Source organism: Rhodotorula toruloides (genome assembly GCF_000320785.1).
Source record: "Rhodotorula toruloides NP11 unplaced genomic scaffold Scaffold12, whole genome shotgun sequence".
Lineage (NCBI taxonomy): Eukaryota > Fungi > Basidiomycota > Microbotryomycetes > Sporidiobolales > Sporidiobolaceae > Rhodotorula > Rhodotorula toruloides.
In genome coordinates, this window is record NW_015622972.1 from 540907 (window position 1) to 568856 (window position 27950).

General features: G+C 60.4%; 8 protein-coding genes across 8 annotated transcripts in view; 4 read left to right on the plus strand and 4 right to left on the minus strand.

Annotated features, from left to right (window-relative positions):
• Positions 1-28: 28 nt before the first annotated feature.
• On the minus strand, positions 29-2479 carry RHTO_01311 (hydroxyacid-oxoacid transhydrogenase; the record flags this gene model as incomplete). The annotated part of the gene is made up of 10 exons (XM_016414994.1): positions 29-39; positions 161-645; positions 723-743; positions 811-916; positions 1088-1334; positions 1425-1565; positions 1637-1644; positions 1704-1780; positions 1934-2100; positions 2165-2479. The coding sequence occupies 10 exons, from the start codon at positions 2477-2479 to the stop codon at positions 29-31; spliced, it is 1578 nt and encodes a 525-aa protein (XP_016273215.1).
• Positions 2480-2889: 410 nt separating this feature from the next.
• Positions 2890-5913, plus strand: RHTO_01312 (uncharacterized protein; the record flags this gene model as incomplete). Its single annotated transcript, XM_016414995.1, has 2 exons — positions 2890-4837; positions 4904-5913. The coding sequence occupies 2 exons, from the start codon at positions 2890-2892 to the stop codon at positions 5911-5913; spliced, it is 2958 nt and encodes a 985-aa protein (XP_016273216.1).
• A 112-nt stretch (positions 5914-6025) lies between these two features.
• Positions 6026-7275, minus strand: RHTO_01314 (histone deacetylase complex subunit SAP18; the record flags this gene model as incomplete). Its single annotated transcript, XM_016414997.1, has 4 exons — positions 6026-6193; positions 6265-6967; positions 7052-7161; positions 7219-7275. 4 exons carry the CDS (start codon positions 7273-7275, stop codon positions 6026-6028), a joined length of 1038 nt encoding a protein of 345 aa, XP_016273217.1.
• Positions 7276-7374: 99 nt separating this feature from the next.
• Positions 7375-9249, plus strand: RHTO_01313 (ER-derived vesicles protein ERV14; the record flags this gene model as incomplete). Its single annotated transcript, XM_016414996.1, has 8 exons — positions 7375-7377; positions 7981-8052; positions 8180-8211; positions 8351-8387; positions 8641-8821; positions 8885-8909; positions 9102-9138; positions 9226-9249. 8 exons carry the CDS (start codon positions 7375-7377, stop codon positions 9247-9249), a joined length of 411 nt encoding a protein of 136 aa, XP_016273218.1.
• Positions 9250-9593: 344 nt separating this feature from the next.
• RHTO_01315 (nicotinamidase) lies at positions 9594-10794 on the minus strand (the record flags this gene model as incomplete). The annotated part of the gene is made up of 4 exons (XM_016414998.1): positions 9594-9844; positions 9901-10036; positions 10189-10416; positions 10459-10794. 4 exons carry the CDS (start codon positions 10792-10794, stop codon positions 9594-9596), a joined length of 951 nt encoding a protein of 316 aa, XP_016273219.1.
• An 8879-nt stretch (positions 10795-19673) lies between these two features.
• RHTO_01316 (reverse transcriptase) lies at positions 19674-24196 on the plus strand (the record flags this gene model as incomplete). The annotated part of the gene is made up of 4 exons (XM_016414999.1): positions 19674-20291; positions 21122-21429; positions 21659-22645; positions 23659-24196. The coding sequence occupies 4 exons, from the start codon at positions 19674-19676 to the stop codon at positions 24194-24196; spliced, it is 2451 nt and encodes an 816-aa protein (XP_016273220.1).
• Positions 24197-24223: 27 nt separating this feature from the next.
• Positions 24224-24964, plus strand: RHTO_01317 (putative retroelement protein; the record flags this gene model as incomplete). Its single annotated transcript, XM_016415000.1, has 1 exon — positions 24224-24964. One exon carries the CDS (start codon positions 24224-24226, stop codon positions 24962-24964), a length of 741 nt encoding a protein of 246 aa, XP_016273221.1.
• Positions 24965-24979: 15 nt separating this feature from the next.
• The window catches only part of RHTO_01318 (reverse transcriptase), a gene marked incomplete at both ends in the record, with an annotated part of 5718 nt that continues 2747 nt past the window's right edge, over positions 24980-27950 (minus strand). The window contains 3 exons of the mRNA XM_016415001.1: positions 24980-25200; positions 25575-26660; positions 26926-27932. Of these exons, the coding sequence (XP_016273222.1) occupies positions 24980-25200; positions 25575-26660; positions 26926-27932 (2314 nt within the window). The remainder of the gene's footprint in view (positions 25201-25574; positions 26661-26925; positions 27933-27950) is intronic.

Below are 27950 nucleotides of genomic sequence, written 5' to 3' on the forward strand. Positions count from 1 at the left end.
ATCGAGACGGAAGAGGCGTCGTTTTCGCTTAGAACTCCACTGCGAAAGCAGGGAACGAGTCAGCGCTGCCCTCACGTAGGAGGAGTATCCTGCGTCGAGCGCTAGGCTGGCACTCGACGATGCGGAAGACGAGGTGGGTGAGGAAAGCGCGCCGACTCACTCGCACCCTCGAGGATCCTCGCCAACTCCTCCCTGCCCTCGTTGCCCGAGAACCCAGGCGCAAGGTCCAACACCCTCCTCTGCGGCAACGTTCCCTTGACCAACTCGTCGACATCGCCCATCTTGTACCCGATCGCCTTCAACCCGCGCGGCACATCCAAGTTGACGAGGAACCTCGCGATGCGGTCGAAGAGCAAGTTTCCGAGGTCGGCGTCGGGTACACGCTCGGTGTCGATGTGGTCCTTCATGTGCGGTTCGGCGAGTTCTTCGAAGATGCGCGCGACGGTGCGGTGGCGTTCGGGAGAGGAGGGCGCGGTGAAGGAGAAGACGGAGGGGCCGGTCAAGGCGACGGAGATGCCGTGGGGGACGAGAGGGTGGTCGACTTGGTAGCCCGGGTGCTGCCACTTGCCCTTGAGCTTGTTGAGCCCCGAGATCGGGTACGAGCACGCGTGGTTGAGGTGAACGCCAGCGTTTCCGAAGCCAATGCTGCGAGAAAGTACGCGTTCGAGAAAGTCAGTGTTGAGCCTTCAGCGCGTCAAGCCTGGCCAGCGAAGCGAGCTCACCCAGCGAAAGTCGAAGCGAGGCTATCGATCCAACCAAGCGCGTCAGCTCGGCCTCTTTCGTCGTCGACGAGAGCGAAAGAATACGCACAGCATCTGCCTCTTGGCCTCCCTGTCGCCCTGGTCCTTAGCGACGCGCGGTAGGTACTTGACGGTCTGCCTGAGCGCCCACTCGGAGAAGACGTCTGAGATGGGGTCTGTTGACGGGCAGTTCGAAAGGAGTCAGTGTGCAGGTCTGCGTGACAGTAGGCTGAAGGGGAGGAAGCGTGGTGAGGGGGAGGCGGGGTTGGGAAGGTCAAGTCCTCGACGACCCCCTCCTCTTCCTGCGCCCGTCTCCACGACCAACGAAGCAAAGAGACCCAACTCACTAGACCCCTGATACGCAGGCCTATTAATCGGGTTCATCGGCCTCGGCACCCTCTCATAATACGGAATCGCCGTCCAGCTCTCCAACGAATGGAACAAGACGTCCAAGCCGGACGAGATGTGTACTTCGCGTGGGCAGCTGTCGGTGTTCAAAGGGTCGACGATGCCGAGCAAAGGACGGAGAGCGCGGTTCGCGATACCGGTTTTGGCGGTCAGTTGGGGGATGTCGGCGATGGCTGTGCCGGTCGTCTGTGCGAGCGAGCGTTCGTCAGCTCCCAGTTTCTCGCGCTGCCGAAGAGCATGTCCGCTCTCGAGCAGCGAGCCAAACCGCAAACGCACCTCACTCCCCGTCCCCGCCGTCGTAGGAACCGCAATCAACGGCCTCAACGTCTTTTCAATCGGCTTTCCCTTGCCGATCGGGGCGTTGATAAAGTCGAAGAGGTCGGCGTCCGGGTAGCAGGTGAAGAGGTTGGCGACTTTCTGTTTTGCGCGATGGAGAGGGGTCGGGGTCAGCAGGATTTGCGGAGGGAGGGAGGATCGGTGCGACGGACGCAGGTGTCTGTGTGCGGGAGGGAGTCAGTAAAGGTGTGAAAGAGGGAGAGGGAGAAGCGGGCGCACCGATGACGGATCCACCGCCGACGGCGAGGAAGTGGCTAAAGTCGTGCTGCTTGGCGAACGTGATGGCATCCTCCCATCTGCGCAAGGCGAGCGAGTGCGTAGATCAGCACGGTGCGAGTGCCGACGGAGTGGCAGCCGGAGTATAGGGTACGAAAGGCCCGGAGGGCGACGTTTCCGGCCGGAGGTGGGGCCGGCGAGGAGGAGGAGGACGAGGAGGAGAGGGGACGCACGACTGCTGGTTGGGCTCGACGCGCACGCGGTCAAACACCTCGTACTTGATGCCGTTCTCCTCAAGCGATTCGAGCGCCATCTTCATCGGGAGGAGCTTGGCGATCGTCCCGTCTGTGAAGACGCCGACCTTGCGCGCCTTTTGGTTCGCAAAGTCCATGCCGATTTCCTGCAAAACAGTGCATGAGTCTGAGTGTACTCGGGAGGGAGAGAAGTCCGCCCGGGGAACGCACCTTTGTGACGCCCTCGCCGAAGCGGAGGTTGCTCGCTGCGACCTCGAAGGCGTAGTCCCCCTGAGGCGCATCGACGGGGGTCGCGTAACCCCTCGCTCCGTGCGGGAGTCCCAGACCCGCGGAAGGCGCGCGGTGGAGGACTTTGGCGCGTCCGCCTGTGCGGATTGCGTTTGCGGCGTTGAGGATGTCGGCGGGCGAGTTGGCTGCTGCTGAGGCGAGGGAGGAGCACATTGGGCACCCGCAGTGGGTCTTGTGCACGCGCGAGAGGAGCGACGAGACTTGCTGGCGCGAGAAGCCGGTCGGGAGCTTGACCATCGTAGCGCGGGAGTGGGAGGTTCGCGGGAAGTGTGAGGGTGGTTCGAGTGAGTGACCTGAGTGAGCTAGTTGGCTGTGAGACCAAGTTGAGCGGAGAGCGGAGAGCGATGAGAGCGAAGGAAGAGAGGGAGCGGCTGACCCGGACCCGTTCCTCGGCTGTGGGGGGTCAATCTCTCCGGTGCGGGCCCCTATTCAGGATTACTCTCATTCTGTATTCCCACTTGTATTCACTTAACTCTGTAATCAATCACAACACTGCGAAAGTCTACTCAGAGCTATAGACGCGCCCTCTCGCCTGCCAACATCCGGATTCCCATCCCGACGGAGCTTTGTCTTCGCACCGCCTCACAACCACTCCCAGGCTCACTCACTCAGGCTCACTCACTCTGCGCTGCAGCTGGACTCTTGCCATGCTGCGACTCTCGCGGCTCGCACTCTGCCCGTGCGCAACCCGCCCACTCGCGCCGCTCCTCCTCCTCTCGCCCTCCCCGTCCTCATCGCTCGCACTCGCATCCTCACATCGCCCACTCTCAACCACACCCGCACGCGCGAAAACCCCTCCTACTCTCGCAGAACGTCAAGCCCGCAAAGCTCGCAAACAAGCTCACCGAGACTGGCTCGCGCGCAACCCTGACCGTCCCGAACCCAGACTCGCGAGTTCGTCCCTCGCGCGCATCAAGACGCTCGACCAGATCCGCGGGGAGCGCGCAGAGAAAAAGGCGCGCAAGAAGGCGGAGAAGCTGGAAAAGGCCGAGAAGCAGCTCGAGCGGAGACGCAGGGCGAGGGAGGCTCTCCCCTTCGAGGCGCGCAACAGCGACTCGCACCAGCTCGCGACGACCGTCAAGCGCTTGTTCCTCTCCCCCGCGGCGGGCGGCGCGGCAGCCGGACCGACCGTCGGGCTCGGCGAGGCGCTCAACCTCATCCGCTCACACAGCGACAAGGCCAACGTCGTCGTCTGGAACGGCTTCCTCCAACTCATCCTCAACCCCGTCCTCGTCGACGCCAAGAAGAGCAAGTTTGCCCAGGTCAACGGCTCGCTCGGGCACGCGTTTGCGGTCAAGAAGGCGTACGAGGTCTGGATGGAGATGAAGCGGAGGGGCATCACGCCCAACGTACGCAGCTACCAGACGTTCTTGACGGGCTCGGCCAAGCGCGCGCGATTCATCGCCGAGGCCGTCAAGGACATGGGCGACAACAGGGACCGCGCCAACACCCTCGCGCGCGTCATGGACGGCTGGAATGCAGAGTTGCGCGCGAAAGTAGAGACTGTCCACAAGCAGTGGCTTGCGCACTGCGAGCGCGTCGGGATCAAGGCGGCGGAGCAGGCAGAGACGGGACGGTTCGGAATCGGCGAGGACGAGATCGAGTACGAGGATGTCGAGGAGGAATACAGGCGCGGCAGCGGGCGCAAAGCGCGCGGGACCAAGGTTCGCGAGCGAGAAGGGCGGTTCGAGACGCCAGGCGACCTCTCGCCTGTCCCGACCACGCAGTATCTCGGCTTCCTCGCCCACAATCTCGCGGTAGTTACCGCGCCCTCGTCGACCGGCTCTCGTGCGCAGGGAGGTCCCGCGATCCTCTCTGCCCTCCTTCGCACGTTCGAGGCGATGCCGGATGCGGACGACAAGGACCGCGAGGTGGCCCGCTTGGCCAAGACGGGCGTCACGTACGGCGTCGTCTTTGGCGCGCTCAAGGATGCCGTGCACGCGGTCGTGCCCGCGGGCAAGCGGGCACTGGCGGAGACGGAGGACGCCGAGGGCGTCACTGCGAGTCGGCATGCGACGGATGGAGCGAACGACGAGCTCGACTTTGGCGAGTCCGAGTCGTCGTACCCGTCCCTCGCCGCTTTGCTCAAGACGGCTACGACGTACTGGGACAACCTCGTCGCGCACCGCCCGCTCGCCAACGCCCCTCTTTCGACCTCCCGCATCCCTTCCCCCGGCTCGAGCGACTACAACCTCGACCCGATCGTCGCCACCCGCTTCCTCAGCATCTTCACCGTCCCTCCAGCCTCGCTCGTTCCCTTCCCTCTCGTCGCTCGCGCGCTCGAAGTCGCACAATCCGCATTCGGGTTCGTCCCGCCCAACAACCTCGCCGACCTCGAGTACCCGCATCCTCCGTCTCTCAAAACCCCGCTCGCGACCCCGATCGATTCTCGCGGATTCTCGGTTGCGTTGGCCGTTGCGAGGAGGGCGGGCAAGGAAAGTTGGGTCAAGGCTTGGTGGGAGATGGTTGCGCATTATCCGGAGCGATTCGGGTTCAAGCATCGCCCGGATGTCGATTTGTTCTTGAGGAGGAGGGAGCAGGCCGAGATTGTTATGCGCGCTTGTGCGTCGCAGAGGGACTCGTACGGCATCGAGGGTGCGTTTGCCGCTTCCCTTACTTACGATTCTCCTGCGCGAGCTGACACGCCTTTTCGCCGCGCAGAAATGATGGAGCACCTCACCGAACTTTCGCTACACAACACACACAAGCCCCTCGTCTCGACCTACGAAGTGGCCCTGTCCTCCCTCCACCGCATCGGCTCGATCGAGTCGACCAACGCCGCCCTCCGCCTCTGGTGGGACATGGTCCGCACCGACCCGCCTCTCGTACCCGGTCAGAAGCCCCGCCGGCGAGGCGAGGACGACGAGCCTGGCCATGCTGTACACCTCAGCTATGCGCGCTCGGCGGAGAGTGTGATTCGCGCGGCGCTCGCGACGAGGGACAAGTCGCTCGTCTGGCGCGCAGTCAAGGCTGTTGCCTTCCCCTCCGCCCCTGGAGACCCCGAAGCGTTCGAGGAAGGCGACGGCAAAGGCGTCAGCTTCGATGCCCTCTCGCCGAAGAACTTCCCGCCCAGCGTCACGGACGGCGAAGGCAAGCGCGCCGAGTTGACGAAGAACTTCGTCTCGCTCGCCAGCGCGTACGTCGGAGCTCTCAGCCGCCTCGTCCCGTCGGGCAGCTCGGAGCGCAAGGGCGAGAGGGGCGAAGCCGTCTTGCCGCCCAAGATGGTCGCCGACCTCAAGGACTGGCACGACAAGTTGAAGGTTTGGATGAGGCAGACGGGCGCCGAGGCGGGTTTGCACGTGCGTGGAGATGTCGTTGGCGACATGGCGGAGCGGAGGGCGTTGAGGGCGGAGCGCGAGCGCGAGAGGGCGGCGGCGCCGCAGCAGAGGCGGGAGGAGCGGAGTGAGGAGGACGAGGACGGCGAGGAGTCCGGCAAGTTGCAGCGGAAGGCGAGGCGGGAGAAGTGGTGGAGCGAGCGGCAGGAGAAGGAGGCGGAACTGGAGTTGCTGGGTCTCAAGCCGACTGAGCGACGAGGCGGCTTCCGGGACGGCGCGCACAAGCCACGCCCGAGCTGGCGCGACCGCGACGAGAAGCACAGGCGCGGGTTCAGCGACGGGCCGAAGCAGGACAGGCTGACGGGCAGGAGGCACCTCAAGCCTCGCTATGGATAGACAAGGGCGATCCCCGCGCGGTGGTATCTTCGATTGTTGTAGCTATGACACTCACCCCCTCGCATGCATTCGCACATCACGCATATCCCACGCACGAGACACCGGTCCTCCCTCAGTCCCGCATGTCGACATCGTCGTCCCGTCCCCGCCTCGCCGGCGACCTCGACCTGTCCCTCCCTCGCTGGTGCGGCGGACGGTCGTAGTCGAGCCCTGCGGCAGTCGGTGGTCGAGCGGCAGGCGAGCGTGAGCGGGACGAGCGTCGTCGAGGCGGTCCGGACGGCTGTTTCGCGCGGCGAGATCGTCAGTACGTTCAGATAATGTTGCGACGAGGCACAAGGACGGGCCACGCACCCTGTCGCGGTCATCGTACCTCCCTCCTCCGCCTCCCTCGCTCACCCTCCTGCCACCCGCCGGTCCACGCGGCGCCACGGACCACCCCTGATCCGCAGGTCCCCTCGCGTTTACTGCACCCCGAAGCCCACCCCTCGGTCCACCAGGCAGCGCCCACTTCGGCCCAGGTCCTCCACCAGGTCCTCCTGCCGCTGCTGGTCCGCGCGGGGCAAAGCCGTTCGCGCCCGCTCCTGCTCCTCCCGCCGCTCCACGGATCCCAAACGATCCTGGACCTCCGCGAGCACCGGGACCCGCAGGCGGGACGAGCGTAGGCGCGCTCGCGTCGGGCGGTCCTACGCCGATGATGGCAATGTCGAGCAAGTCGCCCGCGACGAACTTGGCGTCCTCGAGAGTGCGTTCGAGCTTGATGTGTGCGGGGACTCCGCCGCCTCGTGCGACTGGAGGAGGGTTCGAGGAGGAGACGAGGTCGCGGACGGAGAAGGAGGCGAGGTCGGTTGAGGTGAAGCGCGAGAGGGAAGGGTCGAAGAAGACGATGCGGAGGGAGAGGCGGGCGTTCGGAGAGTGGAGGTGCACGGCGGGAGGAGCAGGAGTTGCGGCGTTGGTCGAGGAGGAGGAGGTCGAGACGGAGGGGATGAGGAGGGTGCGGATACGCGGTGACGAGTCGAGGACGAGGTTGATGATCTCGCGGAGAGTCGTGTCGCGCCTGTGCATGGAAAGCCGACATCCAGTCAGTGCGCGCGAGAGACGAGGACTCGAGGGAGAGTGGGGAGAGCAGCAGCGGACTCACCAGGTGTACAGCTGGTGCTCGTCTGCAGAAGGGACGTGCTGGATCGTAAAGTCGGTGTCTGCGTGGTGCTGTCCGGTCTTGACGAACACGCGGAGGAGGGATGGGCAGGTCTGCGGGTGGATCGAGTCGGTGAGCGTGAGTGAGGAGGTGGGAGAGGGCGAGCGCACCTTTTCGCGGTCGACCCTGCGCTGTGCAGGCTGCCTTGCTGGTCTCGCGCGATTCATCCTCGCACGAGGAGCGTGTGCGTGCTGTCGCAGCGTGAGCCGTTCCTCGCTCGTCCTGGCTCGCCGTCACCATCCCACACAACCTCAGATCTCGCAAAGATGGTGCGTGCAGAGAGTACTTGCACACTCGAGGACTGCCACTGACGAGCGTCTTGCTCCCCGCCTCTCACGCTCTCCTCTCCTCGACCTCCTGCATCACTCCACCTCGCACCCACTCCGCCTGCCTCTACCCCTCGCACGGCTTGTTGCGCCATCTGGCCACCTCTGCACTCTTCTTCGCGACCTGCTCTTGCGCTGCCGGCCTCACACGTGCGCCGCCGACGGGCGACACCTCTTCCTCGTCAACTCGATCGCCCTGACGTTCGCCTTGCCTCGACCTGCACTACCTGATCCACATCTCGACTGCCGCTTGCCGACTATTCATGCCCGCCTGCGCCGTGATTCGTCCCGCGCGCCGACTTGCCATTCCCTCGACCCGTCTCCCTCGACTGCCTCGCTCCAACTCGACTCTTGCGCCTTGACGATGGCCTTGTACCTTGTCAACATCTTCCGTCGTCGCCTCACACCGCCCCCGGCATCAATCGACTCGCTTGCTTCCCTACGCACGCCGATCCGACGCGCCCTTCAACGTATGACCTCGTACCTCCCCGGCACTCACCGCCGCGCTCTCCCGGCCCATCGAACCGCACTTCCGCGAACTCGCAGTCGGGCGAAGCGTGGCTCTTCCTCTTCGCGGTCATCCTCAGTGCCGCGCTGCTCTTCACCAGCGTCTTCTTCGTGCGTTCTCCTTCTTTCCCTTGCGCTGGATGGCAGAGCTGTCCACACAGAGCCCACCGGAATGGTCACCGGGATGGTACATTGAGCTGAGCGGGGGGCAAGCTGATCAATGGCTCGCCTCGCGCAGATCATCATGTTCTCGGACCTCGAATGCGACTAGTGCGTCTCCGCCATTCCCTCCGTTTGCCCGTCCCGCACAGCACGCAGCTGCGATAGCTGCTCATGTGCGGGTCGTACGAGGCAAGCCTGCTGTCTGAAGAGCGACGCGCTGACGAACGTGACCTCATTGCCAACGCAGCCTGAACCCGATCGACCTGTGCAACAAGCTCAACCAAGTAAGGCTCGCTGTATTTGCGCCCTCAGCACGCGCAGTCTTCGGCGACCGTCTGCGATCAGCGGAGCGCCAGGCTCCCCATATGCCGCGCCTCTCCCCCTTCTCCTGATCCCCTCCCATCCTCGCCTTTCCTCCTGCGGCTCAAAGCGATACCCCTCCGCCGCCTCCCCGCCGCAATCTCGCACTGCCGCTTCCAGTCGCTCCCTCTTGCGAAGCGCCGGAGCTGACCTTGCCTTCCTCTCCTCGTGATACAGTTCGTCCTGCCCGAAATGATCGCACACGCCTTCATGACGGTCCTCTTCCTCCTCTCGTTCCAAGTCATCGCCTTCCTCCTCAACGCGCCCTTGCTCGCCTACAACGTCAACAAGGTCGTCAACCGGAACCACATGTTTGACGCGACCGAGATCTTTAGGACGCTCGGGCAGCATAAGAAGGGTGAGTTGCGCGGTTCCTGCCCCTGTGGACGGGTTGAACGCTGACGAGAATGCGTCCGCGCAGAATCGTTCATCAAGCTCGGCTTCTAGTCAGTACCGTTTCTCTCGCTTGGATCGTCGTCGCTGGAGGGATGCCTGCGTCGCCCTATTCAAACGCTGACTGACGATACTTGACGCATCCTCTCTACCTCGCATCCGTCTTCTTGCCTTTCTCCCGCGCCTGTTCTTCCCTCCCCTCTTCCCCTACACGAACGTTTCTCGCCGCACTTCCGCCCCAACAGCCTCATCTTCTTTTTCTATGCGCTCTACCGGATGATCGTATGTGTTTCTCTTCGTGCTGTGCCAGAGGGAGAAACTGCGGTGGCCGCGCACCAAAGCTGACCTTCTTGCCTCGCCTCGCAACAGCTCGCGCTTGTCGCCGAGGACTAGACGCTTCTCCAGCCTACGAAGATGCACAGAGCGGACGGAGGAATGCGGATGAACGAGGCGCTGTCGCGCTGGAAGGGCTGGGCGTACTCTCCCTCGTCTACGCTCGCAGGCAATCTAATCACTATTTCGTTTTACGCACTATGCCCGCACCATACACGACTGCAAAATGTGAACCACATTGTCCGCAACTCGCCAGGATTGGATGCACCAGCGTGAGCAGCGAGCCAGATCGAGTAGCGAGATTTCGGGCGGCAAGCGTGTGTACAGCGGCGCTACTCGCTTCCTTCGTGGCTACGGCTACAGGATAAGTCGTCTTGTCTGCGTCTGACAGTGATCTGCATGCGCTACGCCGCATCGCCCATCCACTGCCGCAGCTCGCGATCCTTCACACTCACCACCTTGATGCCTTCGCTTCTCATCCGCTCAAGGACCTCGTCCTCCTTGTCCGCATACACAGCCCGTGTGCCTTCCCTGACCACCCAAACCTCCCACTGGTCTCCATGGGCTTCGGACGCACGTTTGGCCGCGAGCGCGGAGGCGAGGACGCAAAAGTCGAGTGCGAGACCGACAATGACGAGGTGCGTGATGCGTGATTCTGTGAGCTGCAATCAGTTTATGTGCTCTATCGCTTCTGCTGCGGTATTGGCGCACCTAGAAGGACCTGAGTCAGTTCAGCGGCGGTCGAAGATGCGCCAGACAAGTCTTCGGGCTTTGTGGGCGAGTTCCGCTCCTGTACAGTGAGGGGCACGGCGAAGGCGGAGTAGGCATCGAGGTCTTGGTCGACGCCCTGTTGCGAGTAGACAAGGGAGTGCGATCAGCTTCTCGCGCATTGAAACCCAGTTCTAGTCTCGGTCGCTCGCCGAGAGGGAACATCCGCGCGTCCCCTGCCTTCCTCCCAGCAGCTGTACCATCTCGAGGGCAATTGGCGAGCGGACGCACCTTCTGGATGATCCGCACGGCCTGCTCGCCTCGCTCGCTGCGCAACCGCTCGAGTCGCCGCCGTACACCCTCATCGAACTCGCTCCCTCTTGTGCCCTGCACGCAGTGGTCCGGCCACAGCTCTTGCTCGATCGGCTCGTGCGTGAGCGGGTGCGAGACTGTCGTTTTGGAGAATGTGGGGAGTTGGTGTCGGGAGGCGAACGAGACGTGACCAGGCGGGTGAAAGTCCTGCGCGGGTCGCGACGGTCAGTCTTCGGGCGTCTGGCGAACGCTCTGACCTGGCAGACTTGCCTGCGAAGCCGCGACGAGGTCCCACTTGCCGCGATCGAGGAGCGGGTACACCGCGGCCTCGAGGATGGCGTCGCCGTGCGGGACAGCGAGAGCGCCCGAGGGTGGCAGAAATTCGTGCTGGATATCTACAAGCAGCAGCGCGAGATGTAGGGGCATCGTGGGTGGAGTGCAGCGGGCGCACGGCGGGCGAACAGGCGTTTCAGGCGCTTCAGGCGGCGCTGTGGGACTTGCTTCGCTCCAGCTGCTCCGCCCGTGTCGAATGGTACAAGTCCTGCCGGCGCTCTGGCACATCCGCAGCCCCTCGCTCTTCGACATTCCTCTCGCCTCTCACCGCTCGACTGCTACCACTGCCTCCTTCGTCAGCAGTTGTGTGCTGTCAGCTTTCCGAGGTTCCTGTGTGGCACTGAGGGACCTACAGGCGTAAGAAGGAGAGGGCAAACCAGAACAAGCTGACCTTGAATGAGGAGGACAGGAGGTTACTCGGCCGCTTGGCTTTTGCTATAGCAAATGCAATGCTTGGAATCTGAGAAAGAACAAAGGGCAGACACCGTCTCTTGACTGGCCAAGTCACTAATGACCGTACAGCGAGAAGCCGCCGGCTAGCCACATCTTCACTTGAACAGTGAGTCGAACTTGACTTGAAATCCGCAAGGCTTGATGCCGGCGCCAAGCAACGGACTGCTCCTGCCCGGCATATGCAAGCCTGACCATATTGGCGTAGACAGGAGGTGCACGGGGAGCCACGGAGCAGTCAAGCCTCAAAGGTACATGGACGTGTGCAAGCTGCACTGGGTAGAAGGTGACAGGCAGCAAGCGGTCTGTGTAGGCCTGAAGCACTAGGGTTCACTGGCAACAGGAGAGAACACAGACCGTGAATGGGGTCTTGGATTTCATGTGGCCTACAGACGAGGAGAGAGCAAGCTATGTACATCATGAGCTGCGCGGGAGCTCAGACTCAGCGACCGATATCTGCTGCTTCCTCCACGTCCTGCAACGCCGCAAACTGGTTTTCGTCATGTCATGAGGGAAGCGAGAGTGAGTTGATAGTCAGACCAAGTTGAGCTTGAATGAATGTGCGGGTGGCCGCCCAGTGAGGTGTGCCGCTTACGCCTGACTGTCCTTGCCACCTTGCACCTTGCAGTGACACAACTCTTGCACAGCTAGACACAGCTTAGCTGGTCAGGTGACAGGGAAGGTGCATGAGCTCAAGTTTGAACCCATGTAGCTTGGTGTATCAAAAAAGACTTCCCAGGCTCCCGTCCAGCTGTAGTGGATGCCAGCAAAAACCTTCCCCAACCGGGAATCGAACCCGGGTCTTCTCGGCTCCCCTTCACACTGCTGTGTGTTGGTGAAAGCGAGATATCCTAAACCTCTGGACTATTGAGGACTTGGTTGAAGAGTGGTCAAAATTATGCGTACACATACATTCTGACCAATCCCGCAATTAAAGAAGCTTTTGACACTGGACAGACTAGACAGGGCCAGACATGCTGATGCTGCTGTTCTTCTGTTCCAAGTGCCCCAGCTAGATGACAGGAGAATGGCCACACTGTTGTCCAGTTTGAGTGAAGCGTTGGGCAGAGGGCTAAAGGCTGAGAGCCACTGGTTGTGGGTCGTTTGATAGTGAGCTTGTGCAACCAGCATAGGGCCAGAGGTAGTAGTCAGGCGGAACACGTTTGTCTCTTCTGGTTCTCCTGCAACACACAGATCTGCTGACTGTGAAGAAGGTGTGTCGTAGTCTGTAGCTTATCGAACGGACACGGGACTACAGGCTGCGGTGGATTGGTGAGGACGGATGTTGGATAATCAATCTAGCTTGTAGACCTGCCGCTCCTCCTCGCTCTTCTCTAGTTTCTCTTTAGCGCTCCCCTCTGATCTCGCTCTCGCTTCTGCAACCAAAGCCCGAATCAGTATCAATTGGCTCTGTTACAGTCACCCGACTTCAACCTGCGCCAGTTGCCTGTCCTCGCATCGTGCTGAGGACGGTGCGCCTTGCAGGTTTGCAACGCCGGTCTTCATCTCCACTTCTCCTGCACCTCGCGCCTCCTTCCTTCGTCACTCAATCTTCTTTCCTCCAAACCCTGATTCACTCTCACTCTCCCTTCATCAGAATCCCACTTCATCAGTAGATTTTTTACGTGTCTCCCTCTCGCTCTCTTCTTCTGCTTAGGCTACATCTCCCCTCGCTCGGAATCCAACGCTCGAGTCACTGTTATCTCTTCCGTAGCCGGGAGAGTCAGGACTACCAGCTCTCCCGCATTTCCACCCGCTGGACGCCGGTCTCGTGACTTGCTTGAAGGCTGTGCGTCTTGCATTTGCTCACCTGGCATCTGCCATGCACCACTGCAAAGGTACAGTAAGAGTGAGTGAAGGATCAGAAGTAGTCGGGATGAAGCCGAACAAGGCTTTCCATGTCGCTTGAGACAACCACAAAAAGGTAGCGAAAGAAGTATCCGACCAGAGCAGGACTTGAACCTGCGCAGGCAAAGCCTAATAGATGGCGAAGTCGTGTAGATTCGAGTCTATCCCCTTAACCGCTCGGGCATCTGGCCACTAGATAGCCGTTCTTCCAACCCCTGCACACACAGTCCGCCGCCAGCCACAACTCGCCTCGAGGTTGCGGTTGTGGGTCTCGAGACGTCCACAGCGTCACTGGCGAGGCGTGTGAGCGGTCAGCGTGTCCTGGGTCTGACATGAGCCAACTCTACCGTCCTTGCGCTGTGAACTGGCCTTGAGGTTGTTGGTGCGGGTCAGTAGACGTCCACTCCCCTTAAAGATGCGTGTAACTGGTCAGTGTGCCCGGTGATGGGTTTCAGCAAGCGCTGGCAAATCTTCCTCCTCACCCTGCTTCTCCAATCTCCAGGACCGCGATCCCCTTGCTTTCCTTGCCACTGCTTGCTTTTCCCCGTGAAGGGGGACTGCCAACTGAGGATGGATAGTACCCGTGTCCTTGCTATGTAGTGTAACGCCAAGATCATTGCAACGACCACTACGCTAAAAAGCGCAGAACGAATCAATCGGATGTATTGATTCGTCAGGAGAGCGTATATATGTAGGTAGTAAGGTGTTCAGCCTTACATGTAGGAGCAAGGGAGACGCTTACACCTCACACCTCGGCGTCCCAAGTTCCCAGTGACTTGCACTCAATCCACACTGCAGACAATTTACCCGAGCCCGGATGCGCTCGCTAGCCAGTACATAGCTGCTGGAGCTTTGTGAAGGTGGAGGAGAAGGACAAGATCAGCTTCCGGTGTCTCCCCCTTGTCCGCAACGCTGTGCTTTTGCTTCTTCATCTGGATGGGTTTGGGGGCAATGACACCTATAGCAACGGGCACACAGCAGCTGAGGAACCGCCAAGGTTGGCAGGTTGAGGCTTGAGAAGCTGAAAACATTGTGAAAGTCAACTTAAGGATAAAACTGAGTTGAGAGTGACTACTGTTGTGAGCAGAGAGCCAAGTCAGCCTCCTTGCGTGGTAGGCAAAGTGAGTGAGCCAATCCAGGGAAACCGAGTTTCCAAAGCCCAACCTCCGGCCCAATCCACTGTCCCAGCACTTCTTCCACTTGATCACACCGTTGGTGGCCGCGCTAAACTCTCCAATGCAGCCCTGACCCAACTTAGTGAGCTCTTGTCCTCTTCTGCCCTTGAAACGAGATTACGAGACCAGGTTGCCAAAAGCCGGCCCAACCCACTCTCAAACACTCCGCATTCCTAAGTACATATCTTGCGCTACCTACAAATTAGACACGCAAGTCAACAGCTTGCATACAAAGAGCTGACAAGGCTCCTCCCCCAGCTTCTCAACTGTGCAGGAGAAGAGGGACTGGACTCACTCCTTTGGAGGATTAAAAGAGCACTGTTTTGAGGTCCAGTTTGTGAGTGTTTGAGCTTGTGGAGCTTGTGGAGGAAAGGGTCAGCCTGCCTTGAGGGCAGAGGAAGGCGGAAAGAGAGTGGTCAATCTCCAGCTCCTCTCGTCCTTCTCCCTCCTCCAACTATCCGACTCTACCCTCTTCTTGAGCCTAAGAGAGCGCCCAAGGCAGTTGAAAGAGGAATCGAGTCAATTTGAGAGGGTGAGAACCGTGAGAAGTTCAGCCTCACCTGGAAAGCAAGACCTGCCACTCCTCAAAGCCGCCCAGCTTACCTCCCATTACTCCTCCCTCACTGTGCTGGCTACTCTACCGGACTCCATCATTTCCAGCTGGAGAGAGGCAAGTATTGCGTCCCTCTTCTGATTCTCTGCAAGACGCACAGTCTTCAAGCGAGTTGCGAGACCGGCGTCAAGCGGGTGGGAGCGCTGGAGAGCTGGTAGTCCTGATTCTCCCGGCTACGGAAGAGATAGCAGTGACTCAAGCTTTGGATTCCGAGCGAAGGGGAGATGTAGCCTAAGGAGAAGAAGAGAACGAGAGAGAGTCGAGTGATCGATCTACAGATGAAGCGAGGATAGGGGACACAACAAAGGGAGAGTGAGACTGTGAGAGTGAAAGAGGGTCTGAAAGAAAGAAGAATGAGCAACGAAGGAACGGAGGAGCGAGGTGCAGGGGAAGTGGAGACGAAGACCGGCGACGCAAACCTAGCATTCTCTCTGGCCAAATCCCAATTGCTGCCCCTGCAGCCAGCTCAAACTGCCTGCTCCCTCAGACTCTTAGCCTCTGCAGCAGCCGAGTAACCCCACCACTCTGCAGGAAACGAGTGATAGCTGGAAGCTGAAGGAAAGCAAAGGGAAACAATCGACAGGCAGAGACACTGTCCAACTCACCAGTTCGCAACCTTGCCATCACCTTGGCAGCCCACCCAGGGCATTCTTCCTGAGGAAGGAGACAAGAAAAGACCCAAAGTCAGAGGGGGAGAGCAGCGGTGTGTGACCAGATGACGCGGGAGACACCATAGGGAGTCTACCTTTGCAAGGATTGCCCCTTGCCCAGCTGTGAATTGTATGAGGTTGTACAACCTGTGGCAGATTTGACAGTAGCCTCTTCTCCACACAAGCTTGCCTTGGGCTTCACATAGGATGGTCTGACAATGAGTCAGTCATTCATGACAGACCCTACTGCAATACATCGGTCAGTTTCAGCCTGCACCTCACTACCGTCACATCACATTGTGAGGTCCACCCTTGGTATTGGATAATTGCGAGTTCATCGCCAGCACCGGAGGCGTGTGCTTTGAGCTAAGAGCGAGGTAGACAACATCCACTCCTCCCTCCTCTACTTGCTCTGGCCACTGGAGGAGCTGAAGAACCACATTTTGATGAATGTCAACACTGCAGACTGCTCTGGGCCCATCACAACAAGCAGCGAGACTGTCAGGAGCATCGAGAGAGCAGGACCAGGAGGAGCACAACGAGGGACGGAGATGCTGGGTCAGGAGCTCAGGAAAGGGTCTAGACTGTTCATGTGAGGCGCGCGCTGAAACCGCACACTGAGCCGGCGAGGCCCCCTTGATTGCAAGGGCTTACGGCAATACACCCACCAACACACAGCAGTGTGAAGGGGAGCCGAGAAGACCCGGGTTCGATTCCCGGTTGGGGAAGGTTTTTTGCTAGCATTCACTATAGCTGGATGGGAGCCTGGGAAGTCTTTTTTGATACACCAAGCTACATGGGTTCAAACTTGAGCTCATGCACCTTCCCTGTCACCTGACCAGCTAAGTTGTGTCAAGCTGTGCAAGAGTTGTGTCAAGGTGCAAGGTGCAAGGACAGTCAGGCGTAAAAGCGGCACACCTCACTGGGTCCGCACCCTCACATTCGCTAAGCCTCGACCTGTGCTGACTATCGACTCACTCTCACTTCCCTCATCATGAACAACCAGTTTACGGTGTTGCAGGAGGATGCGGAGGAAGCGGCAGATGTTGGTCGCCGAGTCTCAACTGCCGGCGGCAGCTCATCTTGTACATAGCTTGCTCTCTCCTCTTCTCCAGGCCATATGGAAGGAAACAAAGACCCCATTTACGGTCTGTGGTCCCTCCTGTAGCCAGTTAACCCTAGTGCTTCAGGTCTACCCAGCCCGCTTGCTGCCTGTCACCTTCTACCCGGACCCCGGTGCAGCTTGCACACGCCCATGTCCCTTTGAGGCTTGACTGCTCTGTGGCTCCCGTCCCCCTCCTGTCTACGACAATATGGTCAGGCTGGCATATGCCGGGCAATCTGTTGTTTGCTGCTCTAATGGGCACAGAGGTGTGGTTTCAACGGCTTAATCAAACAGCCCTTGTCTCACAGTGCAGACAAAAAGCAAAGAGCTACGTCAAGGCAAAAAAACTAAGTGGCCCTTTCCGGGATTGAACCGGAGACCTGCAGAAGTGCAGCTTGACGAAGCTTCAGTCTGTCGCTCTCCCAACTGAGCTAAAGAGCCAGTGATGCTGCACGGCCAAACGTGTTTATCTATCCACTTAGCAGCCTGATGACTGCCTGTGTCTGGATTGTGCAGGACTTCACAAAGGTGAAACCGAAATCTCAGTCAAGCTGTGAGTGTCAGTCAAGCTGTGGGTTGACACAACTGGCTAGGGGACATGCAAGAGAGCCAAGAAGCACTCACTGGGGTTACACCGCCAGATTACATAATGGTGCACTTCTTGTAGGGATGCCTATTTCATGGTTTATAGTGCGTCACGTTCAGTCATGCTGCTCTGAGAGCTGATCTGTGAATGATCAGAATGAGAGAGCGAGAAGTTCTTGTTTCAAGTCAGATCGGGTCTAAGCCCATGATGACCGGCAGAGGCTGGCTGACACAGCGCAAAACGGTAGAAGTGGGTATACTACTGATGGTTGAAAGTCGCTGGAGTGGACAGACAGGGCGGGAGGCGAGTCAGAAGTGAGCAAAAGCGAGAGATGGTCAAGAATTGGGATAGAACGGAAACTAGTGAGCGCGGGGCAAAGCGCGTTAATGGGATAGGTGGAGGGACGTGTGTTGAGTCAGGAGAAGCTGAAACGAGGCAAAAAGGACGCGAAATGGGCGAGAAATGAGAGTTCTTGGTCTTGATCTGGAAGGGCGGCGGCGACGCGGTCCAGCGAAGTTGGGGTGAGTCGGGGGGTTGTTGTGGGGTCTGTTGAGGTGTTGGAGAAGCCGTGCAGGAGTTGGAGGCGGTTTGACGTGGTTTTGAGTGAGGAAGGTTGTAAGACGGACGGTCTTACCACGGAGATTAGCGGAGGACACGTGGCGGGTTGGATGATGGCGAGCGCGGACGGCGCTTCCTGGTTTGCTCCCTACACTCACGCTGACGGGACAAACCAGGTGTGTAGACTCTGTATTACTGCTCGCTACGCTCACGCTGACGGGACAAACCAGTTGCAACACGCTCTGGTCCTTGCAGTCTCGTCGTCGTCGAGCCAGTGTTGAGCAACAAGTTGTCGCCCTTCCAAAGGTGCGGTCAGGGCATGGAGGAGGTGGAGGGATGGGGCAGGCGGGTCGTCTGCGCGCTCCCTGTGCGTCTCCTCCCAGCTGTCAGTCCTTGTCCTTCTTCTCCACCTCAGGCAACCTCAAAAGTCACGGGAGCAGGCGATGGCAACGAGGCTGGCAATGAGGACGGCGAAGTCAATCGACAAGGAGGAGGGAGGAGGAGAGGGAAGGGACGGAGGGCGGGTTCCTGGAGGTGAGGAACGTCAGCAAGTATGTCCTCACCAGTTGTATTGCAACCTCCTAGAGGCTACGCTCACGAGTCCATATGGAGTTGAAGCCCGCTCTCGCTTCAACCCCGCAGACGACAACGAAGAGGCACCTATCGAACCGGTACCGCCGCCCTTGCCGTGGCCAATGCTGCACGAGTGCGAAGTCATGTCAGCGATAATGCACACACGCCCATTTGCCGCCTGCGGACCCGACGACATCCCAAATCACGTCCTCCAACTCCTCCTACCGCACCTCCTCCCGCACCTCGTCCCGCTCTACCGCGCCTCGCTCGCCCTGGGCCACGTCCCTTGATCATGGCAAGACATGCCCGCGTTGTCCTCCGCAAGCCCAAAAACCTGACTATCGAGACCCAAAGGCTTACCAACTCATAGCCTTCGAGCGCCATGATGAGGCGAAAGAGAGAGATGTGGGAGGAAAAGGAAATGGCGGCGGTGACATAGGCAACGCTGTGGAAGACAGTAAAGAAGCGGATTAGCGAATCCTCTACCGCTAACCTATCGACCCCACCACTCCAGAAAGAAGACGGAACATTACGCGACCTCCGCCCCCAACAAACTCGCCCTCCTGCGCCCGCTGCTCCTCCCCACTGTCTCTCCCAACCCTCCCATCGCACCCACGCCCGCTCAACTACCCGCCGCAAGCCCGCCAACCCTGCCTCCACCCGGCCGCAATCTCGACATCCCAAGTTCGCGCCGGCCCGAACCACAACCTGCGAAGGCGGGAAAAAGGAGGAAAGTCAGCGGAGTACAAGTAAGCCCTGAGTTTATTGTCCACCCCGCTACTCGAAAGGCAGACAACCGCCACGCAAGTGAGCCGAGACGCACCTGCACAGAATCAACCGCGAAGCCGTCGACGACGGCAACGATGAGAACGGCGACAACGACAACGAGGGCGACAACGACAGTGACAATGAGTACATTGACAGCGTGCAACGAAACGAGCGAAGAAGAAAGGCGGAAAGGACGGAGAGGGAGAAGGTCGAGGCCGGGGACAGTTCCTGAAGGCGAGGAACGTCAGCAAGTACGTTCCCGCCACTTGTATCGCAACCTCTGAGAGGCCGCGCGCCCGAGTTCTGACGGAATTGAAGCCCACATTCGCGAGGCCCAACTCGACCCCGCAGAATCCGACGAGGACGCACCGTCCAAGCCGACGACGCCATCCTTGCCGTGGCCAGACCTGCACGCATGCGAGGTGGAGTCAGCAATCACGCAGGCCCGACTGTTTGCAGCATGCGGACCGGACGATGTACCAAACCACGTACTCCAACTCCTCCTCCCGCACCTCCTCCCGCATCTCACCCCGCTCTACTGTGCCTCGCTTGCCCTCGGCCACCTCCCTTGCTTGTGGCGCGATGCCTCGTGCATCGTCCTCCGCAAACCCAAGAAACCCGACTACCGAGACCCGAAGGCGTACCAGTTGATCGCGTTTGAGCGGTGCATCGCCAAGGGACTCGAGCGCATCGTAGCTGCGCGGCTGTCGCATCTTGCTGAGGTGTACGGCTTGCTACCGCGGTCACGCTTCGGTGGTTGTCGTCGTCGCTCGGCGGAGATGCAGTGGTCTGCGTTGTCGACGAGATGAAAGGTCAGTGGAGGAAGGGAAACGCCGTCGTCGGGCTCGCCCTTGATGTCTCCAAGGCGTTCCCTAGCGTTCAGACAGAACGACTCACGGCAGACCTCAAAGCTCGCAGCCTCCCCGAATCCGCCTGCGCCTGGATCCATTCCTTCCTCAACAATCGCACCTGCACGCTGCAACTCGAAGGCGTCGTCAGCGATACCATGGAGTGGACGAGCGGGTTACCACAAGGCTCACCACTGTCGCCAATCCTCTTCCTGTCATACAGCACTCCCCTCCTTGACGCTTGCGAGACGACCTCAACCTGCGGTTTCGGCTGGATCGACAATGTGAATGTGCTGGCGTGGGGGAAGACTGTCGACGAAGCAGTCAGCGCGATGAACTCACTCGTCCCGAAACCCGAGCGATGGTCTGACTCGCACTCGTTCGCGTTTGAGCCGACAAAGACTGAGGCAACCATCTTCCTCCCCTCCGCCCGCGCCATGCCTCCCAACCCGCCGCGCACCATCCTCCGCGACCATCACATCGAATTCAAACCCACCCTCACCATGCTCGGAACGAAACTCGACTCTCGACTCACCCTCCGCAACCACATCATCTCTTGCGCCACCCGAGCCACTGTCTCAACAACCGCCATTGCGCTCTTGACACAGCCAAAAGCCGGGAGAGAGAGAGAGAGAGAGAGAGAGGTTCTTGTTTCAAGTCAAGTCGGGGCTAAGCCCATGGTGACCGGCAGGGACTGGCTGCCACAGCGCAAAACAAGTCAGAGGGGGTATCTACGGACGTGGGGAGGCTATAGTAGTGGTACATTGGGAGGGTGGGGGTAAGTAGAGCGGAAAAGTAGGGGCCAGTGAAGAAGTGGAATAGAACAAAGGGAAGTGAGAGTGGACGAGCGCGGCGTGGTGGGCTAGTAGAGAAAATTGTAGAGGGCTGGGGAGACGAAGAACGAACCCGAACCATCGAGAAACCGTGGAGATAATGCCATTCTTGATCTTGACCTTCTTGGACCGCGACAACGACGACGACGACGGCGAGGGTGAGTGGTGGGCGGGTCGTGTGGTATAATATGGTGTAGGGGGTTTGCCGAGCTTGGAGCGAGGCGAAGCGACGGCGAATTAGGCGAGAGAGAGTCAAAAAGGAGATTGGGGAAGAGCAAGTCGGAGTGGTTGAGGGCCTTGGGCTGTCCTCCTACGTCCCGCTGTCGCCGAATCCCTCCCTCGTGTCCTTTTCCCGCCCCTTGTCCCTCGCTGGCTCCGTCAGACGGGCGAAACGGCCGGTTGCAGTGATGAAGTCGAGGAGAGGTTGGCGGAAGTCGAGATTGCCGAGGAGTGAGCCAACGGTAGGGGTCTGGCAGAGTCAAATGTGCTTGCAAAAGGAGTGGCAAGCCTGCTCGTACAGCGGGCAGAGAATCAGGAAGTGTTCCCGACTCTCCACCTCGCCGCACTCGCAGAGGTCGGATCGGGACGAGTCGAATCGGGCGCGGTGTTTGTTGAGGAGGGAGGTGTCGGTTTGTAGGCGGAACGGGCTGTCACCGAAGTGGGCGCGACAGCTGGTCGTCACGTGCGTATGGCCGAGGGTGATGTGGTCTGCGGCGGCGTGGTACGAACCTGCGAAGGGAAAGGACAAGATCAAGGAGTTAGTACGGGTCCAGAAGGCGGCGACAATGGCAATCACAGGCGGTTTCCGCTCAGCAGCAGGCGAAGCCCTCGAAATCGAAGCCGGCCTGCTCCCGATCCATCTTCAACTCCAGAACCACCTGTTACGACTCGCCCTCCGGGCCCTCTCTGCCCCGCCTTCACACCCGCTCCATGCTTGCACCGCTGCAACCCGCTGTTGCACAACACACAGCTCGAACCGCTCGCCGCTCGATCTCGTGCTCGAAAACCCGCTACTCCCACTCGCCCTTGTTGTCGAAACTATTCACCCCGACCTGATACCACCGTGGTCCCTCGAATCAGCACCTTCCGACAACCATTGCACAAGGAAGAAAGATCGGGACGTACGAACATGTCCAAATCGTCCGCGACCTTCCGCTCGGCCCCCTCCTTGTCTACACCGATGGATCGATGGGCGACTCGGATGCAGTAGGCGCTGGTGTTGCGGTGAAGATGTGGGACGGGGGTACTGTCGTCCTGGCGGAGAAGGAGGAAGCTGAAGTCGAGCTGTGGCAGAGGGAGAGGAAGGGAATGGGTCAGCGACAAACGGTCTACACTGGCGAGCTCGAAGGACTGCGGATGGCACTCTTGTCCCTACTTGTCACCCAGACAGCTGACCCGCCCCTTGTCACCCTCATCTTCCTCAACAACACCTCCGCCCTCTCCCACTCGACCAACCCGACCCCGTCCTCTGGTCAACACCTCCGCCTTGTGATCAGGAAGGCATTTGAGCAGCTCCAACGCACCCGAAAAGACCTTGACGTACGTCTGTCGTGGTCCCCAGGGCACGTTGGGATCGAAGGGAACAAGGTTGCGGACGGCGAGGCAAAGGAGGCGGTGCGGGAGCAGGAGGCGTCAGCGAAGGCGCGAGAGGAGAGGAAGGAGCTCAAGGCGCACCTGAAGGGTCGCCTGGCGTTCGTCCCGGCCATGGCGGAGCTGTCAAGCGGGTCGGAGAGCGAGACAAGTGATTGGGAGGAGGCGAAGCCGCGGACCCGCCATCTCGCCAAGTCCAGCCACCCCGGCCAACTCGCTTGCCTCACCTCTCGCAAAGACAACGACAATGCTGGTTTCCCTGCTACCACTTCTGCTCTCTGGACCGCTGACAAGCGCGCCGTCGTCGAGCGGTGGAACGCGGAATGGGCGGCATCTCCTCTCGCCCGCTCCCTCGCCCTCGTCGCCAAGTCCGCCTCAGCGGCTCACAAGTACCACGCCGGTCTCTCAAGACAACAAGCAACTCTCCTCTGCCGACTCCGCACAGACACGTCCACCCTCAATGCCCACCGTGCGCAATTTGACTCGACGCGAACCAACCTCTGCGAGTGCGGCGAGGCAGAAACGCGGGAACACTTCCTACTGCTCTGCCCGCTGTACGAGCCGGCTTGACACTCCTTCTACAAGCACATCCGACTCCGCCAGAACTCCACAGCCGCCCTCCTGCTTGGCAACGTTGACTTCCGTGGCCCCCTCCTCGACTTCATCACGTCCACCGGCCGATTCGCTTGCCTGATGGAGCCAGCGAAGGACGAGGCGCGGGAAAAGGATACAAGGGAGGGTCTCGGCGACAGCGGGTCGTAGGAGGACCGTCCAAGGACCTCAACCACATCGACCCTCACCCACCCAACCTCCTCTTCGACTCTCTCTCGCCCAAATCGTCCTCGATCCGCCCCACTCGGGGCTTGACAAGTACCCGTCATCACTCTCCACCACACGACCTGCCTACATCCCATCCCCGCCTTCGTCGTTGCCGTCGTCGCGGTCCAAGAAGATCAAGATCAAAAATGGCATTATTTCGATGGTTTCTCAACAGTTTGGCTTCGTTATTCGTTCCTCCTACCCCACACACCCTCTTCTATCAGTTCACCACGCCGCACCCTGTCATCTTCACTTCTCCCCATTCTGCCGCACCTTCTCACGCTCTCACTTACTTGTCCGCTCCAATGTACTTACTCATCTATTTCTTCACCTCCTATTGCCTCTCCACATCAGTAGATACCTCACTCAACACGTTATGCGCTGTGGCAGCCAGTCCCTGCCGGTCTACATGGGCTTAGCCCTGATATGACTTGAAATAAGGAACTTCTCTCTCTCTCTCTCCTCCCATTGTACTACTACTATAGCCTCCCCACATCAGTAGATACCCCATCCAACACGTTATGTGCTGTGGCAGTCAGTCCCTGCCGGTCTACATGGGCTTAGCCCCGATATGACTTGAAAATTGAACTTCTCTCTCTCTCTCACAACCTGGCTTTCCTCTCGCTACGCTCCTCCCAGCCGTCTGCCCTCCGGGTCGACTCGCGCATCAACGCCGACACTCTCGAGCTTGCCCTCTCAGCACACCCGAATCACGCCTGTGCAACATCGCTCGTCGACTCAGTCCGACGAGGGTTCTGGCCGTTCCACAACGGGTCAACAGCGAAGGTGCCGAAGCCAGCAAAGCGCTGCTGTACCCGAGGGACAAGCAGGACCAGGCGGTGTGCGTGGAGAATGCGCTCGAAGGAGTGGCGAAAGGATGGGTCTTGGAAGGGATGAAGGAGCTGCCAGCTGGCTGTGTCGTCTCGCCGCAGTTTGTAGTCCGGCGTGACGGGTCAGCGCCGCGCGTCGTGGACAATCACTCAGCGAGCGGGCTGAACGAGGGCATGTCCGGCGAAGGTGCAATATACAACCGGGTCGACTCGCTCGTCCGGCTTCTCCGCTATGCCGGCATCCTCGACAAGACGCTTCCAGCGAGTGCAACGCTCTACAAGCTCGACGTTGCCTCCGCATTCAAGCTCCTTCCCATGGCTCCGGAGTGGCAAGTTCGCCAAGCCATCCTCGTTCCGCACCTGCGACCTCTCAACCACATCCAGCACCGCAGCGCCTTTGCCAACTGAGCTTCCCCAACGATCTGGACGAGCCTGATGGGCGCTGTCGGCTGGATCGTCCGCCAGCGTCACCCGACGATTGTCCCTCACCCGTTGGCCTACATGGACAATGCGTACGGGCTCGACATCTCGGGCGAGACGATGCGGTATGAGCACCACGGAGAAGCGCAGATTGTCCCGCTCGCGCAAGGACGGATGCTCGAGGTCTGGGACGAACTCGGGCTCGCCTGGAAGTGGCGGAAGGCACTGTCAGGTTGTCGCCTCACCATCACCGGCATTGTTGTCGACCTCGACGAGGACTGCACCGTCGAAAGGTTTGTCGCAACCGTCCCCGCCTTCCTCGCCGTCCCGTCGCGGCAGCCTGCTCTGCGGGACTGGCGGCGCATCGTCGGCTGGGCCAACTGGGCGTTGACGGTTCGTCCACGGGCGCGGCCGCTCCTCTCGCCGTTCTACATCAAACTCGCTCGCCTCGGATTGCCGTACGCAATCATGTTCCGAAACAAGGCAACGGATGCGGTGCTTTGTGCCTTCGTACGCGAGCTCGAGTTGGGCAAACCGCTGAGCATGCGGGACCCGATGCTCACCGAGTGGAGCGAGGCGGACGCGGACGCCTTCTACCTCACCGACGCTTGCCTCGAAGCCATGGACGGCACAGGCAGCGGCCTCGGCTTCTTCGCCATCTCGGAGCAGCAACACCGGCATTCCAGTTCTCGCCCTCGCGTCTGCTACAAGTTGATCCAGTTTGCTGAGGCGCTGGCTGTCTACTCCGCCATCTGACACGCACTCTCGCCCTCACGGAGCAGCTTGATCCGCCGGTTGCTCATCAAGACCGACTCCGGCCCTGTTGTCTACGCATTTGACGCAGGCGGGTCGGCCTAGCCCGAGGTCTCGGAGGTTTTGAGGCTGGCCGTCGCCGAGTTGCGGGCGGCAAAGGTGGTCTGGCGAGTCCGGCACGTCCGCAGCGTGCACAACGTAACGGCGGACCGGCTTTCGCGCGAGCCAGCCGCCGTCCTCTGTAGCGACTACAGAGGATCCCTGCGCCCCTTCCTTCCGCCCCCCGCAGCAGTCGGGAGGGCACTCCTACAATGAGCGCTTCGCGCTGGCAGGCGGACCGTCACTTTCGGTCCGCCTGCATTGTTGCCGAGGCAACACGAACCTCCGCCAACTCTCGACGCGCTGCGCGCGACCAGGGAGCAGCTGTGGATAGGATAGGATAGGATATATTCCGAGCTTAGAGTCGTTCAGGCCTGGAAAGACCCATGTCAACTTGGGGCCACCTACGAGGGCAAGCCGCCAGGCGCTACGTGAGCTACAAGCGGGAGAGGAGCATACAACTGTGGGAAGCGATAAGAAGCCAGAATAAAACGAAGCAGAGGGCGGAAGAAACGAGGGGAGAAGATCTTGTCCATCTTGAAGTCCGACGAGCCGATCTCGCGCCGGAGCTGCTGGCGCTCGTCCGAATAGAGCGAGCATTCGAGGATGTAGTGCTGGCGGGTCTCCACCGCCTCGCCGCACTTGCAGAGTCCAGTCCCAGACCCATCCGCGCCTTCGACGATCCCAAGTCGTTGAAGTTGAGCCGGAGCCGGGCGAGGAGGGTGGAGTGAACCCTGTCGAGCAAATGTAGGGCTTGTACGAAGGGTGTTCCAGGCAGGCGGGCGTCGACGGCGCAAAGACCAGCGCCTGGCGACGAGGAGAGGGTCCAGCGACGAGTCCATTCCGCGAGCAGGGCGGCGCGGTGAGCCTGCTTGAGCGATGAGAGCGATTTTGGCCGCAGAGTGCCTCCCAGGACGAGCCCATTGGGGCGCGCGGCCCGCAAGCGTTGAGGAGTCGAGTCGACCGAGGCGAGCGACTTCGCGCTCGAGGCGAGCCGCCCGCTCCTCCTCGTCCTCCTCCCACCCGCTCTCGTCCGCTGACGACGAGCTACTGCTGCTGTGGCCTGGCTTGAACAGCTTAGGGCCTCGCCTGCGCCCGCTGCGCCCGCCCGCAAGCCCGCCCTTTGACTTCCCCACCTCGTCATCGCCAACTCCAGCCGCCCTCTTCGCCTCCTCGTCCACCAACTTGTTCCCCGGCACCTCCAGATGGCCGGCGAGCCACTGCATGGTGAGTGGAGCTTCTGGGTGGTCGTACTTGAACGCCAGGGGGAGCGCACGCAGGGCGAGTCGGGCGGATTGGCCGGCGGCGGGGGGGGATGGGTCGAATGGCGAGCGGACAACAGACTGGTTGTCAATGAAGAGGGTGACTGAGGGTGCGGTGGAGCTGCTGAGGGACTGGAGGATGCCGTCAAGTGCGAGGCGGGCGCCTTCGAGTTCCGCCGCGTACACCAACTGGAGCTGACCCATGGCCCTCGCCTTCTTCCCCCATAGCTCTTCCTCTCCCACACCAAACCGCACGACTGCCGGCGCGCCTGCTCGAGTCTCAAGCAGCGAGCCGTCCGAGTATGCCGCCAGGCCGCACTCCGCGTCGAGGTCGCGGACTCCTCAACCGTGCGACTCGACCGACGCCTCCTTCAACACGTCAACGACCAGCCGGCAGCGTGGCGGGTTCGACCAAAGCGCAAGAGGTGAGTAGACAATCGCTTCGACTCGGCTGCGGGGCTGGAGGAGCGCTGGGAAGGAGTGGAGCGCGAGATGGATCGGGGATGAGTGTTTGGCGGGCAGCGCGTGGCGAGCAAGGCGGAACCGGGCATATAGTGCCGAGTCTGAAGGACTCGAGGCGAGGCGGAGGGCGAGGCGGAAGACTTGGTGGGTCAGGCGCAGGTCGAGCGGAAGGAGGTTCAAGGGCGGCGAGGGAGGTTGTCCGATATCCGCCCGTGACAATGCGTGCAGCGGCCTTCTGCACCTGCTCGAGGACCTTACTGACCGATGTGCCTGGCTTGTACCACGCAGCTGCGCACCATGTCAACCGCGGCAGCACCACTGCCTCGACAAGCCACCTCACGTACTTCGCCTTCAATTCGCCTCGACTCTTCGCCAGCAGCCCGACGCCCACGAGCGCCTTTGACGCCTTCGACGCGCACGATGCCATGTGCTCCTTGAAGGTGAGTCGCTCGTCGATTGTGACGCCCAGCATCCCGAGCGCTGACGAGTACTCGAGTTCCTCACCGCAGAGCACGACTTTCGGGTCGTCGGGTGAGCGGTCTCGTGCAGGCGAGAAGCGCGTGACAAAGGTCTTGGAGGGTTCGAATAGGCTGTGGTGCGTTGTCGACCATTCCTCGAGGCCAGGGACGATCCGCTGGGCTGCGCTGACCGCTTCCTCGACGCTTCTTCCCCAGGCGAGGACGTTCAAGTCGTCCACCCAGCCGAACGCCGTCGATGTTGAGGTCTCGCACGCCACGAGTGCGCCGGCGTTGTAGAGGAGGAACAGGATTGGGCTGAGCGGTGAACCTTGCGGTAAGCGGCTCCTCCAGTTGACAGGTTCGCTGCTGACGCCTTCCAAACGCAGTGTGCACGTCCGGTTCAACATGAAGGACTCGGTCCACCGGCAGAGCGAGCGGGGTAAGCCCTTCTCCTCCATCTCCCGCACGAGCACTTCAGTCCGAACTGACGGGAATGCCTTGGCGACGTCGATTGCGATGCCGAGTACGACATTTCTGTTCCGCCACTGATGCCTGATCTCGTCCACGAAACAGACTACCGCGTCTTCGGCAGATCTACCTGGTCGGGCGCCGAAGTGGTTGGGCGGGAGGAGCTGGAGCGTGTCTGCGAGGTGCGTGATTTGCCTCGCTACGATCGACTCAAGAAGCTTGCTGATGCAGCGCTCGAAG